The following is an 18022-nucleotide window of genomic DNA, read 5'->3' as shown; positions in this document are numbered from 1 at the left end:
GGTCATAAATATCCTTGCAGAATCTTCCAGCGCTGTGTTTAAAATTATGCTGAAGAAACTTCTGCCATACTTTTCTTTTTTTAGTTTTCACTTGGGGGTGTGATTCTTCTTTTTTTTAAAAAGGTCTAATTTAAAACAACAAAACAAAAATGAAAGAAACATTTGGCATTAAAACTGGATTCCTTCTGTAGCTTTCCCCTTCCCCGAGTCTGAAAGTGTGAATTAGTCTGTATATTTTGCAAACTGAAATATCCTACTGTATTTATTCAGGTGCTTACCTGCGCCCAGGGTTAAGAGGAGTGCAAGGCTTATGAATGGAAATCAAAGATGGATGTTGGTAAACCGGCCCCTTTTCAAGCCCAAACTAATTACATGGTAAACACCTGGAATTTATGCAGGGTGGTAGAAAGGCTTGATTCAAAGGGCTTCTAACAGGAACCCATTTTGTGGACTTCTGCTCGAGTGGTTACAAAATGGCAGCTCGGCTGACAACCTTCGTTAGGCTACCTCAGACAGAAGTTCTTCTTCAGTCTCTGGGTCCTCTTCTCTTATTCAACTACTAGTATCAATATTTTCTGTGTGAAGAGTGAGAATGTTAGGTCCAAACAGGTTATTGTGGGCAACCATTGCATTTTTTTTAAGATAAATTTGTGAAAAATTGTAGGGTTTTTTTTTTTTGAGGAAGGGAACTTGGAAGAGTGCTCTGCTGTGAGAGACGGTAATATAGTTTCTGTTGACCATCTGGTTTTTGGAGCAAGGTGAGGGGGAGAAAGAAATATATTTAAAATGATACATGTGCTTCTTTGTCTATGTAACATGTCCCAAAGAATCCAAAATGGCTGACAGAAAACGACTGAGAACAATTTCTTTTGTAGTGAATGTTGATACTGCCTTTCCATTTTTTTTTTTAAAAAGATGCCCAAAGAGGCTGACAAATTATAAATTAGAATCTACTAATAGGGTTGCCAACCTCCAGGTAGGACCTGGAGATCTCCCAGGATTTCAATGGCTCTCCAGACAACATAGATTAGTTCCCCTGGAGAAAATGGCTGCTGTGGAAAATGAGCTCTATGGCATCGTAACCCTGCTCAGGTCCCCTTGCTCCTCATACCTTACCCACACGAATCTCTAGAAGTAATGTAGGTTTTTATACACTGCTTTTCTTGGCTCTAAGGAGTCTCAAAGTGGCTTAGTCTTCTTCCCTTCCTGTACCCACAACTTGTGGCTTTTGAGGCAGATGAGGCAGAGAGTGGGGTTGCTGGTAAAGCAGCCAATATAGGGTAGGAGGTACACTTAAAAGGAGTGGGGAGGAATGCTGGAAATTAATACAACATGACCACATGACCCAGAAGTGACATAGGCACAGGATAGGGGGAGGGGAGTGATGCTCTGGGGTTTTTGGGCAAAACTCTGTACTATTTACTTAGACAGAAGATCGCAGATTTATACCCCGCCCTTCTCTCTGAATCAGAGCAGCTCACAATCTCCTTTATTTTCTTCCCCCACAACAGACACCCTGTGAGATAGGTGGGGCTGAGAGAGCTCTCACAGCAGCTGCCCTTTCAAGGACAACTTCTGCGAGAGCTATGGCTGACCCAAGGCCATTCCTGCAGGTGCAAACGGAGGAGTGGGGAGTCAAACCCGGTTCTCCCAGGTTAAGTAGTGGTTAAGTCCACACACTTAACCATTGCACAAAACTTTCTTATTTATTAGATTTATATCCTGCCCTCCCTGCCAGAGCAGGCTCAGAGCGGCTTCTGCTGTAGAGTTTTCCGGAAAAACCAGAACGCTGCCCCAATGTCACTTCTGGGTCACATAGGTACATCACATTAGTTTCCAACATTCCTTCCTTTGGGGGACAATTTCCCCCACTGGCCAGCAGCAGAAAGGTAGGGGCTGAAAGTGGGAATCCCCCCCACACTTGGCGGGGGGGGAGCGTTCTGGCAACCTCAGCTGAAAGAGTTCTGGGAGAACAGTGGCTGGCCCATGGACACCCAAGCAGGCTTCATGTGGAGAAGGCATGAAGAATCGAACCCGGTTCTCCAGATGAGAGTCTGCCCTTCTTAACCACAACACCACGCTGGCTCTGTAGGAATTTCCTAACCTAGAGTTGGCGACCCTATTAGGCATAGATATCAAATTTGTTACTAGAAAGGGTTGGGAATTTGCTAGAAGCAAGCAGAAAAGAAAGAAGTTGGGGCCACTTGAAGATGGAGAACATATGAACATATGTTCTCCATCTTCAAGTGGAGAGCCTGGAGAGCCACTGCCTTCTACTGAATCAGACCCTCGGTCCATCAAAGTCAGTATTGTCTTCTCAGACTGGCAGTGGCTCTCCAGGGTCTCAAGCTGAGGATTTTCATGCCTACTTGTCTGGACCCTTTTTGGAGATGCCAGGGATTGAACCTGGGACCTTCTGCTTACCAAGCAGATGCTGCACCACTGAGCCACCATCCCTCCCCTAAACTCGGCTTGGACTTCCAGTCTTACCTCGACCCTGAGCTTGCTCCATGCTGCCCTTCTCTCACCTGCAGTCTTCCAGATGGGGATGGCAGCCCTTCCATTGGGCTGGGATCTGCCTTTTGCAGAAATCTCTCCCTCTGCACCTGTCAACTCTGTGCGATGGCTACGTTTCCCCATCACTGTATTTCCATATTGGAATCTGCTTCAGCAGTTGGATTTCCCCCACACCTGCTGATTGGTGGTCTGTTGCCTTTGGATACCAGGTGCTGTTTAATTAAGCTGCCTTGACAGACAGCCACTGATGTGTTCTACCAGTATCAATAATTTTTTTTCTTTGAAGAGCAAGAATGTTAGGTCCAAATTTTCTAATCTTTAAAAGGAAAGTTACCTAAGTCAACACTATCCCTTGTGGCAATGAGTTCCATCCGATAATTTTCCATTAAGCGATGAAGCAATTCCTTTGGCTTGGCCTGAAACTTGTTTGCTTAGTTTTTTTAAGGTGCTGTGGAAGCTTTCTGGATGATCTTGGGTTAGTCACATACTCTCAGCCTAACCTACCTTGCGGGGTGTTGTTGGGATAAAACAGCGGACAGGAAAACAATGTTAGCTGGCTACTCAGGGTTTCCCAAATGGGGAGAAGGGCAGGGTGTAAATGAAGTAAATAAATAAATACTATAGGCATGCATGGCTCTTTCGCATATATTGCGTGTCTCTCAAAGCCCCCAGCACTCTGCTGGTCAGCTTGGAGAAGGCATTTCTCTCTTTAAATCATTTTCTCCAAGCCAAGCCAGCTGTCAGCTTGGACAATGCATTTAAAGTTGCTTTCTTTGCATCTTCACTTCCTCCCCATCTATTTTCCTCCCTCCCTCCCCTCCCTGTGGCTCTCAAACATCTGACATTCATGGCTCGCGGCTCTCAAACATCTGACGTTTATTCTGTGTGGCTCTTACGTTAAGCAAGTTTGGCCAGCCTTGGTTTAGAGCATGTGCTGTGATTTTCAACAGCTGTACTTCTAGCTTTCAAGTAATGCATTAATATCTTTCTTTTTTTTTCCTTTCCATAAGGAGGATGTTTCCAAGTTACAAAGTTAAAGTCACAGGAATGAACCCGAAAACCAAATACATCTTGTTGATTGATATTGTCCCTGCAGATGACCATCGGTACAAATTCTGTGACAACAAATGGTGAGAGAACATGTGCTGGCAGAAGGATGAGTAACATTGAAGATAGCATGTTCATCCTTGACTGGTGCCGCATCCATGTTGTGCAATCTCAGTTTGATTCTGTAGGATACAACTGGCGGGGGCGGGAATCCTCTCCCTCAAAACTTCCAAGTTCATTTGAGGATCTCATAGACTGCCAAGGCTGGTACAGGCTATGCAGCCATGAAGGAAGAGCAGATAGTCTTGAAGCAAACTGTTCTGCTACCATCAAGAGTAGCCAGGTGGGGCACTGGTAGAGGCTGCCTAGTAGGATTGTCAAGTCCCCTGTGGCCTCCAGCAGGGGACTGTTTCCGCGCACACAAAGCGCACACGGCGCGATGATGTCACTCAGAAGTCTCCACAAGATGCTCTCTCAACGAGGGCATGTGCTCCCTAGGAGCATCTGGGACAATCCAAGAATATAATTTTCAATCCTAAACTGAGCTGTAAAGCCTATGATATAGCAGCCTCCATTGCATCTTATCAGGAAAATGTTTCAGTGACAATAATTTTTTTACCAAATGATTTGTAGAAATGTTTTTTAAAAATATTTTTTTTTAATTATTTTTAAGTCACCTTGGGACTGTAAACTGGATAGGAACTTCGAAGTATCTCCTTCAGAGCTGTGTCTGGAATAAAACAGAAGGTTTTCCCCAATGATTATTCCCCAATGGTTATTAGAACTGCGACTGGGAGGGACGGGGCCTTTTCAGCCATAGCCCCAAACTACAGAACTGCCTGATGAAGGTTATCAATGCCTTCTGCTAATTCCTCTCTGCCTTTTTAACACAAAGCCATTTTGGGGTGGACATTTGGTATTTGAAACAGGAATGTTGAAAATGCTTGGTGTTTTTTTTTTGTCTGCCCTCTTAAAATGCTATTAACAACTGGTTTTATAAACTGATGGTTTTGTTCATGGTTGCTTTGAAAGGCCGGAGAGGCTGGATAATAATAATAATAATAATAATAATAATAATAATAATAATAATAATAATAATAATAATAATAATAATAATAATAATAATAATGCAGTGTGTAAAGTAGCCAGGAGATCCTAATATTGTCTGGCAGCTAGATGTTCTTAGCTAGACTTGTTTCAAGGCAAAAAATGTTTCAGAGGTGGCTTGCTATTGCCTTCCTCTATGTTATGTCCCTGGTATTCCTTGGAGAGTGCCATTCCAAGCGCTAGCCAGGATTGACCTGGCTGGATAACAAGGCAGTGTTGTGCAGTGGTTAGAATACTTGATTAGGTAGACTTGGGCTCAAATATCTGTTCAGCTATGAAGCTAACGTTCTTTCAGCCTGTGCTACCTCACAGGGTTGTTGTAAAGATCAAGGGAAGGCAGAAGAGCCAGGGACTCTGCTCCAGTCTCCTTGGAAGGAGGGCAGAACATAACTGCAAAAGACAGATAAAAGGTGTTTGTCCTAAATACGTAAAGTAAGCACACCAACTTTTCATGGCATGTGAACATCTTTCTTCTACTTTGGGAACAGGATGGTGGCCGGAAAGGCAGAGCCTGCGATGCCTGGACGCTTGTATGTCCACCCAGACTCACCCGCCACGGGAGCCCACTGGATGCGCCAGCTGGTGTCCTTCCAGAAGCTAAAGCTCACCAACAACCATCTGGATCCATTTGGACATGTAAGTCACGACTGGAAGTTTATCAGATTCTCCAGAGCCAGTTTGGTGTGGTGGTTAAGTGTGTGGCCTCTTATCTGGGACAACCGAGTTTGAGCCCCCACTCCTTCACTTGCACCTGCTGGAATGGCCTTGGGTCAGCCAGAGCTCTCTTATCTGGGAGAACCGGGTTTGATTCCCCACTCCTCCACTTGCACCTGCTGGAATGGCCTTGGGTCAGCCAGAGCTCTCTTATCTGGGAGAACCAGGTTTGATTCCCCACTCCTCCACTTGCAGCTGCTGGAATGGGCTTGGGTTAGTCAGAGCTCTCTTATCTGGGAGAACCGGGTTTGATTCCCCACTCCTCCACTTGCACCTGCTGGAATGGGCTTGGGTCAGTTAGAGCTCTCTTATCTGGGAGAACCTGGTTTGATTCCCCACTCCTCCACTTGCACCTGCTGGAATGGCCTTGGGTCAGCCAGAGCTCTCTTATCTGGGACAACCGGGTTTGATTCCCCACTCCTCCACTTGCATCTGCTGGAATGCACTTGCTGGAATGCCCTCTGAGTCCCACCCACCTCACAGGGTGTCTGTTGCGGGGGGGAGGATATATAGGAGATTGCAAGCCACTCTGAGTCTCTGATTCAGAGAGAAGGACAGGGTATAAATCTTCAGTTGGATTTCACGCTTTCTGCCCCGAGGCTACAATTAACTCCACCTCTTTCATGCAACAAACAAGATCCTCTAAAAACCAGTTTCTATTTGCCGCGAAGTGAGTTGCAGCTCTGGGGCAGATAGTGCAAAATCTGACGGAAGCCCTGCAGAGCGGAGGAGCGTGAGAGCGGCATAAGGCTGGTGGGGAATTGGTCTCTGTGAAAGATGCTGCCTTCCTTCTGTGAGCAATTCCGGCAGGAGGACCTTGTAAAACCAGAGCTGGGGTCAGGCAAGCTGGCCATCTAGCAAAGGAGCCAGTCTTGAGATTCCATCTTGTTCTGGTATGCATGCTCCCTCTGCGTTCCATGAGGCCAGCCTGCCCTGGTATTTCCCTCTCCTGTGTAGTTCGAACCTTTTTTTGCAACTCTGTGCAAAGGGTATGCAAGATTGGTTTTAAGTTTTCTTGGAAGCCATGTGAGTTTTGTCTTTGATTTCTTAAAATGCTAAATCTAAGCTTGCTGGGATGAGAGCATCAACTAGACCGCTGTGTCTTTGGCACTTTTCACTGGTTGCCTACAATTGTGTTCCCTGCTCATGTGCGCATATTTCTCTGAGGCTTTTGTTCATTCTGTGCGGTGGCATTTAAAACATGTTTGTCCTGTTCTCTCTCTGTTGGATGGAGCCTCTGAAGTAGAGCATCTTCCAGTATATGAAAAACCAGGGCTGTAACCACCCATCCTTGGATATTGTACCCTCTTTCTGCTAACTGGAGAGCCAGTTTGGTGTAGTGGTTAAGTGTGTGGACTCTTATCTGGGAGAACTGGGTTTGATTCCCCACTCCTCCCCTTGGACCTGCTGGAATGGCCTTGGGTCAGCCATAGCCCTGGCAGAGGTTGTCCTTGAAAGGGCAGCTGCTGTGAGAGCCCTCTCCAGCCCCACCCACCTCACAGGGTGTCTGTTGTGGGGGAGGAAGGGAAAGGAGATTGTAAGCCGCTCTGAGACTCTTTGGAATGGAGGGCGGGATATAAATCCAATTTCTTCTTCTTCTTCTTCTTCTTCTTCTTCTTCTTCTTCTTCTTCTTCTTCTTCTGCTATAGCAATCATTTGCAAAAGGATTGTCTAGTCCGTACAGGAAAACCCAGTTGCAAATATGCAGCCATTTTCTCCAGGGGAACTGATCTTGGTCATCTGGAGATCAATTGCAATAGCAGGAGATCTCCTGGTACCACCTGGAGGTTGGCAAGCCTAATTGCAGATGATTGCTATAATGCAATGAGAACACAGTGTTCAACGATGTGTGGATGCAGCCCAGGTCGCAAAAGCAAATTATAGTCCCACCCACCCATTGTTTTCTGAGGACCTATAAAATATGGATGTTGTTTGTATTTGGAATCACTTAATTCAAACTCATTTGTTATGAGGGCCGGATGTGACATAAATGAGACCTTGTTGGGTTGGCCCATGTTGGGTTGGGATGAGCCATGTCGGGCTGGGCCATGTGTGTACCTATTTAAGATTAGGTAGCAGAGATATAATCTTTATAAAGGACACAAACACAAACGTCGGAAGGGACGGTGGCTCAGTGGTAGAGCATCTGCTCGGTAAGCAGAAGGTCCCAGGTTCAATCCCTGGCATCTCCAAAAAAGGGTCCAGGCAAATAGGTGTGAAAAACCTCCGCTTGAGACCCTGGAGAGCCGCTGCCAGTCTGAGAAGACAATACTGACTTTGATGGACCAAGGGTCTCATTCAGTAGAAGGCAGTTTCATATGCTCATATATGTTGGAGAGGGATGGTGGCTCAGTGGTAGAGCATCTGCTTGGGAAGCAGAAGGTCCCAGGTTCAATCCCTGGCATCTCCAACTAAAAAAGGTCCAGGCAAATAGGTGTGAAAAACCTCAGCTTGAGACCCTGGAGAGCCACTGCCAGTCCGAGTAGACAATACTGACTTTGATGGACCAAGGGTCTGATTCAGTATAAGGCAGCTTCATATGTTCATATGTCATATGCCCAAATATGGTTGCCAGCTTTTAATATATATATTAAAAACTTAAAACATGTTAGCACTTCTTAAAGGTGCTTTCTTTGTATTTCTCCCATGGGATCCAGGGAACTGGGCAAAGGTAGCTCTGGCTCTTTCCTTCCTTCCCCAGGGGACCAGGAAGGAGAGAATCCTCAGCCAATAGAAGGAAGAAAGGCTTGCCTCAGTAGCTCTGCTGTGCAATTGAGCAAGCCTTGCAAAGCAAGCTGTTATGCAGAAGGAAGCAAGATAATGGGAGAAGGAAGCAGATGACAGTCAGTTGCTCGGGATAGGAGTCCTCAAGGGGCCTGATTTGGCCCTCAGACTTCATGCTTGACATCCCTGGCTTAATTCATCTGTAGTGTGAATATTGTAAGACCACTGTGAGCACAGTGCACTTAATATGTACAAGATGTTCATAGTGGACTTAATATGTACAAGATGTTTAGATTTCTCCAATGTATATGTTCGTCATGGTCGTAAATAAACAGGTTGTGTGCAGTCAGTGTTGGAACCAAGACAGTTTGTGGTTTCTGACCTTTATTGCATTGGCTTAAAGTTTTAGCACAGCATTCAGTACCGAGGTTCCCCTTTCCCCAGTATTTGCATTCAAAGTCGGATTAGAACGACATTTTGAGAGCTGGTTCGTGTCTTTCAGTATTCACCCCCCATGATTGTGATCAGTGTGTGTGTGGTTCAAATTGTTTTTCCTAGGTTGGTCTTTCTTAGAATCATAGAGTTGGAAGGGACCTCCAGGGTCATCTAGGCCAGGGTCCTCTTGTCACTATTGGTAGGAAACAAATGCCGAGTGCTCCCAATGCACAGATCGGCTCCAAGTGCAAAGTGTTGTTCCCAGTGCCACTGCCAGTCTGTGTAGACAATACCGACTTTGATGGACCAAGGGTCTGATTCAGTAGAAGGCAGCTTCATATGTTCATATATAAGCAAAAGGTCCCAGGTTCAATCCCCGGCATCTCTAACTAAAAAGGGTCCAGGCAAATAGGTATGAAAGACCTCAGCTTGAGACCCTGGAGAGCCGCTGCCAGTCTGAGTAGACAATACTGACTTTGATGGACCAAGGGTCTGATTCAGTAGAAGGCAGCTTCATATGTTCATACGTTCAGTGTGTGTGTGGTGGGGGGAGGGTCACCATTCTTTCAACTAGACTTTGATTGTGCTTCATGCATCCCTGAATAATCTTGCTCAGGTAGGGGTGCCAGCCTCCAGGTGGAACCTGGAGATCACCCAGAATTACAGCTCATCTGCAGATCACAGAGATGCTTTGGAGGACGGACTTTGTGACATTGGACGCCACTGAGGTCCCTGCACTCCCTAGGCTGCATCACCAAATCTCCAGGAGTTCCCCAATCTGGATCTGGCAACTGTACCCTCCCCTCATCCCATCTCCCACCGGCAGCTGGGGCCCTGGCAACCCTCTGAACTCAGTCAATTGCATTTGGTTTATTTATTATCAAAGATTTCAGGTTTTCACAGCTGGCATCATCATTAGGGTTTGTAGAATCTTTCGGGCTCAAGTGCCATGTTCTACTGGAGGAAGTTTTTCTTCCAGACTTGTTATTATAGGCCAGGATGCTGGATGCATCACCTCTGCATACTTGCTGTGGCGAGCAAATATCCTAAACAGACCTCAGGTTGCAGAACACTGTTGCATGAGCCACAGGGGAAAAATATCTCTGACATGCGCCAATAAACCAGTTCAGATCTGTATTATATTGCATGGAGAATGCAGTGCACAAAATTGGTTGAGGAAATGCACATTACTCTTATAACAGTCCAGATCCACATTACAAAAACCACATATCCGTTCTTCAGATGAGAGCGCTGAGCATGTGGTTCTGTAGTGTATGAAAGCAGGAAGAAAGGAACAGGTGGATTTTTTTAGTATTATTTGCAACTCCCACCTTGTATCAGCATTCAGGGCATTCTGGTGGAGTAGGAAGTTGTTTGCTGTTCATCTCAAATCAGGACCAGCCCTGCCACTAGGCAAACGCCTAGGGCGTCAGCCTTCTCGGGGTGCCGAATTGGGCGGCCCCATGTGACTCGGTGATCAGTATGTATGTGGGGGGGGTGCACCAGAAGTTAGCCTAGGGTGCAGCTAGGGTGCCAGACAGTCTAGGGCTGGCCTGTCTCAAATGATCTCATTTAGGGGCTGTTCTCTGCTTTCACCTGACAAAATTTAGGAGGAGACTTGTCTTAGCAGTAGTATGCGCAAAAAGGATCTAGGGGTCTTAGTGGATCATACGCTGAACATGAGTCAACGGTATGGGAAAAAGGAAAGGTCCCCTGTGCAAGCACCAGTCGTTTCCGACTCTGGGGTGACATTGCTTTCACAATGTTTTCACGGCAGACTTTTTTACGGGGTGGTTTGCCATTGCCTTCTCCAGTCTTTTTACACTTTCCCCCCAGCAAGCTGGGTACTCATTTTACCGACCTCGGAAGGATGGAAGGCTGAGTCAACCTTGGGCCGGCTACCTGAATCCAGCTTCTGCCGGAATCGAACTCAGGTCATGAGCAGAGAGTTCAAACTTCAGTACTGCTGCTTTACCACTCTGCACCACGGGGCCATAACAGTGTAGGGAAAAGGAAAGGTCCCCTGTGCAAGCATCAGTCATTTTAGACTCTGGGGTGACGTTGCTTTCACAATGTTTTCACGGTAGAGTTTTTTACAGTGTGATGCGGTAGCTAAAAGGGCAAATGCAATTTTGGGCTGTATCAACAGAAATATAGTGTCCAGATCATGTAATGTGATAGTGTCGCTTTACTCTGCTCTGGTAAGACCTCACTTGGAGTATTGTGTTCAGTTTTGGGCACCGCATTTTAAGAAGGGTATAGACAAGCTGGAACGGGTCCAAAGGAGGGCGACGAAGATGGTGAGGGGTCTGGAGACCAAGTCCTATAAGGAAAGGTTGAAGGAGCTGGGGATGTTTAGCTTGGAGAGGAGGTGGCTGAGAGATGATATGATCACCATTTTCAAGTACTTGAAGGGCTTTCATCTAGAGGATGGTGTGGAATTCTTTTCGGTGGCCCCAGAAGGCAGGACCAGAACCAATGGGTTGAAATTAAATCAAAAGAGTATCCGGCTCAACATTAGGAAAAACTTCCTGACGGTTACAGGGATTCCTCAGTGGAACAGGCTTCCTCGGGAGGTGGTGGGCTCTCCTTCCTTGGCGGTTTTTAAACAGAGGCTAGATGGCCATCTGACAGTGATAAAGATCCTGCGAATTTGGGGAGGGTATTTGTGGGTTTCCTGCATTGTGCAGGTGGTTGGACTAGATGACCCTGGAGGTCCCTTCCAAGTCTATGATTCTAAAATAGAGCAGATCCCTTTTTGTTCAATGGAAGAGGTAAACTGTCATCTCTCCCTTCATTGAAGGCAGAAAGGGATAACATTGCATCGCCTCCCTCTGGAGAGAAGACTGCAGCCTTTATTGGCAGAAGCAAATCTCGTGCATGTCATTCGTGTTCAGCTGGAGTAATCTGGAATTTTTAAAAGTTTAACATTTCAGTTTTTAACGCCCAGTGCGGTCAGAGAAGCCGGCCATTCTTCAGCTGCAGATGGCTGGAGGGACGTTTTATCACCCTTTAAATTTCAGACCTCCTTTTCAAGTCACTTCTGCTTAAAAGCAAAATCTCCCCTCTTAGGGCAAGACGTTAATTTATGTATTTCAAAATCTTTACACTCACAGAGATAATCAGTCTGACAAACTCCCCTGATTTAAGAGAGTTTACGAGCATGTCCCAAGGGCAGCAAGGGATCAAACAAGCTTTATTCTTTTGACAGATTTTTGGGCTTCAGATCATTGGAAGCCATCTCTCTCCCCCCACCCCACACGCACACCTTTGGATGAAGAAAAGGGGAAAACTCTCTTGAACCATGCACAAGTAGAAATCGCTGACACAATGAAAATGCATCTCTTAGTAATGCCAGATTTCTTTAACGCTTGTTATCGAACTACCGCTTAAAAAACTGAGACTCGCTTCTTCAAAATGCTGCTCCACACAAATGTTAAATTAATCTGTTTTCACAAATTCACCTGTAAACAGAAATCATCTATGAGTATAATAGCTTGAGTCTAGTGGCACCTTTAAGAACAACAAAGTTTAATCATAGGTGTAAGAAGTGTGCATGCACACAAAAGCTACCGCTGGACTCACTTTGTTCTATTGCTTCTGACAAACATGGCTACCCACCTGAAAATATAACGGCTGTAATGCCTGCTTCTTGCAGTTCCAGGACTGGTTGTAGACTCTCTTCACCCTAGGAGAGCCGGTTTGGTGTAGTGGTGAAGTGTGCGGACTCTTATCTGGGAGAACGGGGTTCGATTCCCCACTCCTCCACTTGCACCTGCTGGCATGGCCTTGGGTCAGCCATAGCTCTGGCAGAGGTTGTCCTTGAAAGGGCAGCTGCTGTGAGAGCCCTCTCCAGCCCCACCCACCTCACAGGGTGTCTGTTGTGGGGGAGGAAGGTAAAGGAGATTGGGAGCCGCTCTGAGACTCTTCGGAGTGGAGGGCGGGATATAAATCCAATATCTTCATCTACCTCACAGGGTGTCTGTTGTGGGGGAGGAAGGTAAAGGAGATTGTGAGCTGCTCTGAGACTCTTTGGAGTGGAGGGTGGGATATAAATCCAATATCTTCATCTACCTCACAGGGTGTCTGTTGCGGGGGAGGAAGGTAAAGGAGATTGTGAGCTGCTCTGAGACTCTTCGGAGTGGAGGGCGGGATATAAATCCAATATCTTCATCTACCTCACAGGGTGTCTGTTGTGGGGGAGGAAGGGAAAGGAGATTGTGAGCCGCTCTGAGACTCTTCGGAGTGGAGGGCGGGATATAAATCCAATATCATCATCATCATCATCATCATCATCATCATCATCATCATCTTCTTCTTCTTCTTCTTCTTCTTCTTCTTCTTCTTCTTCTTCTTCTTCTAGGCAAGGCTAACTTCTGGCACCCTCCGCCCCCCCCCCATCGCACTGATAACCAGTTTTCAAAAAGAGATGAATTTTGTGAAAAATGAAAAGCACAAAACTTGAAATTGCTCCCTGACCTGGATAGCCCAGGACACTGAGTCACATGGGGGGCACCCAATTCAGTGCCCCTAGGAAGCCAGCACCCTAGGCAATGAAGAGCTGTTGTTGTTGTTCAGTCACACAGTCGAGTCCGACTCTTTGCGACCCTACGGACAAAGTCACGCCAGGCCCTGCTGTTTTCCACCATCCTCCGAAGTCTGCTCAAATTCATGTTAGTCACATCAATAATGCTGTCCAGCCATCTCATCTTTTGCCGTCCCCTTCTTCTTTTGCCTTCTGTCTTTCCCAGCATCAGGGTCTTCTCCAAGGAGTGCTCCCTTCTCCTTTGGTGGCCAAAGTATTTGAGCTTCAGCATCGGACCTTCCAGGGAACAGTCTGGGTTGATTTCCCTTAGGACTGATTGATTGGATCTTCTTGCAGTCCAAGGGACTCTCAAGATTCTTCTCCAGCGCCACAGCTCAAAAGCAGCTATTCTTCTGCGCTCGGCCTTCCTTATGGTCCAGCTCTCACAGCCATAATTACTACTGGGAATACCATCGCTTTGACTGTAGGGACTTTTGTTGGCAGGGTGATATGTCTACTTTTTATTACACTGCCTAGGTTTGCCATAGCTGTCCTCCCAAGGATCTTTTAATTTCATGGCTACAGTCACCTTAGGGAAGAGGAAAGCGGGGTATAAGAACCAATTCATCTTCTCAGATCATGGTTTGCCTAAGGCACCAAAAACTCTTGAGCAAGACCTGGTTGAAGATCACAAAGAGGATTTGGTGGACTAAGAGGCGGTGCAAGAATAAGTCTGAGAGCTTCTTGTAGGAGATGTTCCACTGCTGGGCCTGTTGGCAGGAAGAGGAAATTTACATAAAAGCAAGTAAAGATCACTGAGGAGAGATAGTGGAGATGCCCACAAAGTCCACAGGGTTTGGACTGGAGAAGGTGCAGTGACTTGGGTGCGAAGGTCCAGTCCAGCTTCTGGCAGAAGATTCCTCAGTTTCGGGCTTCTTGGCACCTGCAAATGAGTTGCTGGAGTTTTGCTCCAGCTTTGCCATTGCATAGGAGATAAGCATCTAGAAAGATGACTTGAAAGTTTGTCTTGGAATATGCCCTTTCTAGGAATATGCTAAGGACAACTCGCTCTCCTTTAGTCCATCCCTTTTGAGGATGACCAGCTCCGAGCCAGGAGGCTCCTATAGATACTAGTTATAGTTGTAAGAAGAATCAATTATTCTCCCAGTTCAGTTACCGGCTATCTACAAAGAATGTGCCTGCCCGAAGTGAGGAGGTGGAAGGATGTGGCTTGCTCTTTAGAAAAGGAGAGAGTTGCGGGAGAAGAAGAAGAACTGCTGGATTATACCCCACCCTTCTCTCTGAATCAGAGACTCAGAGTGGTCACAATGCCCTTTATCTTTTCTCCCCGCAACAGACACCCTGTGAGGTGGGTGGGGCTGAGAGAGCTCTCCCAGAAGCTGCCCTTTCAAGGACAACTCCTACGAGAGCTATGGCTGACCCAAGGCAGTTCCAGCAGGTGCAAGTGGAGGAGTGGGGAATCAAACCCGTTTCTCCCAGATAAGAATCCGTGCACTTAACCACTATGCCAAACTGGCTCTCTTGTGTTGGAAAAGGGGATTATAGTTCAGTGTTATGATTTCCTGGGAGAAGCAATAATATTATTGGGCTTGCATGGTACTGTTTGTTAAAAAAGGGAAATTGCTATGACAGCCATTGTATCACATGATGCCTGATGCAATTAGAGAACCTGGGAGCTCCCTTAAAACTGCTCCTCAAATGTTTACTCAAAAGCCAATACGTTTTATGGTGTCTTCAGGGATAGTGTGTCACAGAAGGAAAATGGCCCCTCGTCAAAACTGCGGGCTTCTTGATATACAGAACGCCTCCCACTCTTGAAAAGAAGTTGCTTCATAGGTTGCGACCAGAAATTTTGGCTTTGTAATGCCTCAGTGCTCAAAGAAATGGACTTCTGAGAGGAAATAAAGGCCCGAGAGAGGTTAACATGCCTCTAAATTCAATCTAGCTGCCTTTTTGTTTTGTCTCAGGAAGAGTTCTGTGTAACTCAAAAAGCTGCATACCAAAAAACTGCCACAAGGAAGACATCTAATTTTATTCTCCAAATTTCCACAAATACTAGGAAGCTCCAAGGTAGCCTTACAGGTGAGGAGCCAGGAATGGAGTTTTGTGGTGGTCTATGTATTATCTGTGTGTGTGTGTGTTAAGTACCATCAATTTACTTCTGACCTATGGCAAACCCATGAATTCATGATCTCCAAAACATCCTAGGGTTAACAGCCCGGCTCAGGTCTTGCAAAGGAGAGCCTTCATGCCTTCCTTGACTGAGCTGATCCATCTCATGTTTGGCCTTCCTCTTTTCCTTGCATTACTGTCATTTCCAGGGAATCCTGTCTTCTCACAAGGCGACCAAAGCACAATAGCCTCAGTTTAGTCATTTTGGCTTCTAGGGAGAGATCAGGCTCGATTTAGTCTAGAACTCACTTCTTTGTGGTTTTGGTGGTCCACGGTATCTGTAAAATACTCCCGCACTGCAACTTCGGCTACTTGTATTGCCTATTAATTGACAACATATGTGCATACATGGGTTGAGCAAGAGTGTAACAAGGAGGGGCTCTGCCCAAGCAGCTGTGGGGTCCCCAAAGCAACACCTTTGTAGGCTACTCCTTGCCAACCACACCAAATATTAAGTTATTTTGACCCCAATTGTCTGCTACTAGGGTTACCAAGTCCCTCCGCCACTGTGGAGGGGGACTTCTTGCCCGGAAGTGACATCATTGCGCTGGGCAGGTCGTGCTGGGGATGCTCTAGGATTTGCGGCAAAAACTTTATGGTGCAATAGAGTTTTATTGTGAATCATAGAGCATCCCTGGCATGACACTCTAGGAGTCACAGTAAAAAAACCTCTACGGTACCATAGAGTTTTACCATGAATCTTAGAGTGTTCCCTGCACGATGTGCCTGGCATGATGATGTCACTTCCAAGTGATGTTATTGCAGAGGGCATGTCATAGAGCATCCCTGGCATGACACTCTAGGAGTCACAGTAAAAAAACCTCTCCGGTACCATAGAGTTTTACCATGAGTCTTAGAGTGTCCTCTGCTGATGTGCCCGGCATGATGATGTCACTTCCAGGTGATGTTATTGCAAAGGGCATGTCATAGAGCATCCCTGGCATGACACTCTAGGAGTCACAGTAAAAAACCCTCTACGGTACCATAGAGTTTTACCATGAGTCTTAGAGTGTCCCCTGCTGATGTGCTTGGCATGATGATGTCACTTCCAAGTGATGTTATTGCAGAGGGCATGTCATAGAGCATCCCTGGCATGACACTCTAGGGGCGTTTTCGCACTTACCTTTTACTGGTGCGACCATCCTCCTCACGCCGGCGGATCTGCAGGGATTTCGCACCAGAAGCGCTGGCGCAGCCAAAAGAGCCGGCAACTTCCGTCGCGGAGCCAGCTCAAACGTTTTCCTGCTTCTTGGCGGTTTCCGTTTGAGCTGGCTCCGCGACGGAAGTTGCCGGCTCTTTTGGCTGCGCCGGCGCTTCTGGTGCGAAATCCCTGCAGATCCGCCGGCGTGAGGAGGATGGTCGCGCCAGTAAAAGGTAAGTGCGAAAACGCCCTAGGAGTCACAGTAAAAAACCCTCTACGGTACCATAGAGTTTTACCATGAGTCTTAGAGTGTCCCCTGCTGATGTGCTTGGCATGATGATGTCACTTCCAAGTGATGTTATTGCAGAGGGCATGTCATAGAGCATCCCTGGCATGACACTCTAGGAGTCACAGTAAAAAACCCTCTATGGTATCATAGAGTTTTACCATGAGTCTTAGAGTGTCCCCTGCTGATGTGCTTGGCATAATGATGTCACTTCCAAGTGATGTTATTGCAGAGGGCATGTCATAGAGCATCCCTGGCATGACACTCTAGGAGTCACAGTAAAAAACCCTCTACGGTACCATAGAGTTTTACCATGAGTCTTAGAGTGTCCTCTGCTGATGTGCCTGGCATGATGATGTCACTTCCAAGTGATGTTATTGCAGAGGGCATGTCATAGAGCATCCCTGGCATGACACTCTAGGAGTCACAGTAAAAAAACCTCTACGGTACCATAGAGTTTTACCATGAGTCTTAGAGTGTCCCCTGCTGATGTACCCGGCATGATGATTTCACTTCCAGGTGATGTTATTGCAAAGGGCATGTCACATGATGATGGGGCCCTTTGGGGGTGGGGATCCCCCGGCGGCCTGCTCTGTGCTGGTGGGTTGGGGCCCCCCAACTGGGGGATCCCCCACCCCCAGTGGGAGCTTGACAGCCCTATCTGCTACACAGCACCCAAAGTGGCAATACCAGAACTTGGTTGTCTCTTTGCGTGGCACAACGCAGCGGTGTGGCCTCGAGTCAATGCTTTTATCTGTTCTGAGATTTCTCGAACTCTGAGTGCCCCGATAGAAAGGCCTGCTTCTCCCTGAGTGGAAGATTGGACTGACGAGATGGCTTGCAAAAGGAAAGGGCATCCTTCCCAGTCACTCCCTACAGCCCCCGTCAGTTGCAAATGCCAAGGAAGCCGCCGAATTCTGGCCCGCTCAGTCTTACTGGAAAGGGCTGGCAAGCGCAGCACCCAGCACCATTTGCTCTTTTCCCATGATGTCGTTGCGGCGGGACAATCACTTCTTTAACTCGGCTTGTGCGGGAAACCTTCACAAACCCCCTTCCAGACGCTGGCGGTTCTGCATAATACTCTCTTGGAATTGAGCCGCAACGTTTTGGTTATTAAAAAATTACCGAACACGAGCTACGGTAACAATCACATTTGCAGGTGGCTTAGCAGGAAAGGGTCCGATGGCAGCTTTGGCGCTTCTGTTTTGTGGAACACCAACATGGAAGCATTTCTAGAGGGGAAGGTTTGGGGCTCCGTGCGTGGCTGCCACTAGCTAGCTTTTTTAAGCGATGGGGTTTCCTGCTCCAGGCTGGAAAAGTCCTGGAGATTTGG

The 18022-nt window shown here is 46.8% G+C and overlaps 1 protein-coding gene across 1 annotated transcript in view; it reads left to right on the top strand.

Moving 5' to 3' along the window:
• Positions 1-18022, top strand: part of TBX4 (T-box transcription factor 4) — a 92281-nt gene that overhangs the window by 34714 nt on the left and 39545 nt on the right. The window contains exons 3-4 of the mRNA XM_060259496.1: positions 3528-3647; positions 5160-5307. Coding sequence (XP_060115479.1) covers positions 3528-3647; positions 5160-5307 — 268 coding nt within the window. The remainder of the gene's footprint in view (positions 1-3527; positions 3648-5159; positions 5308-18022) is intronic.

Source organism: Heteronotia binoei, chromosome 18 (genome assembly GCF_032191835.1).
Source record: "Heteronotia binoei isolate CCM8104 ecotype False Entrance Well chromosome 18, APGP_CSIRO_Hbin_v1, whole genome shotgun sequence".
NCBI classification, from domain to species: Eukaryota; Metazoa; Chordata; class Lepidosauria; order Squamata; family Gekkonidae; genus Heteronotia; species Heteronotia binoei.
This window is presented reverse-complemented; position numbering and strand designations above follow the sequence as displayed.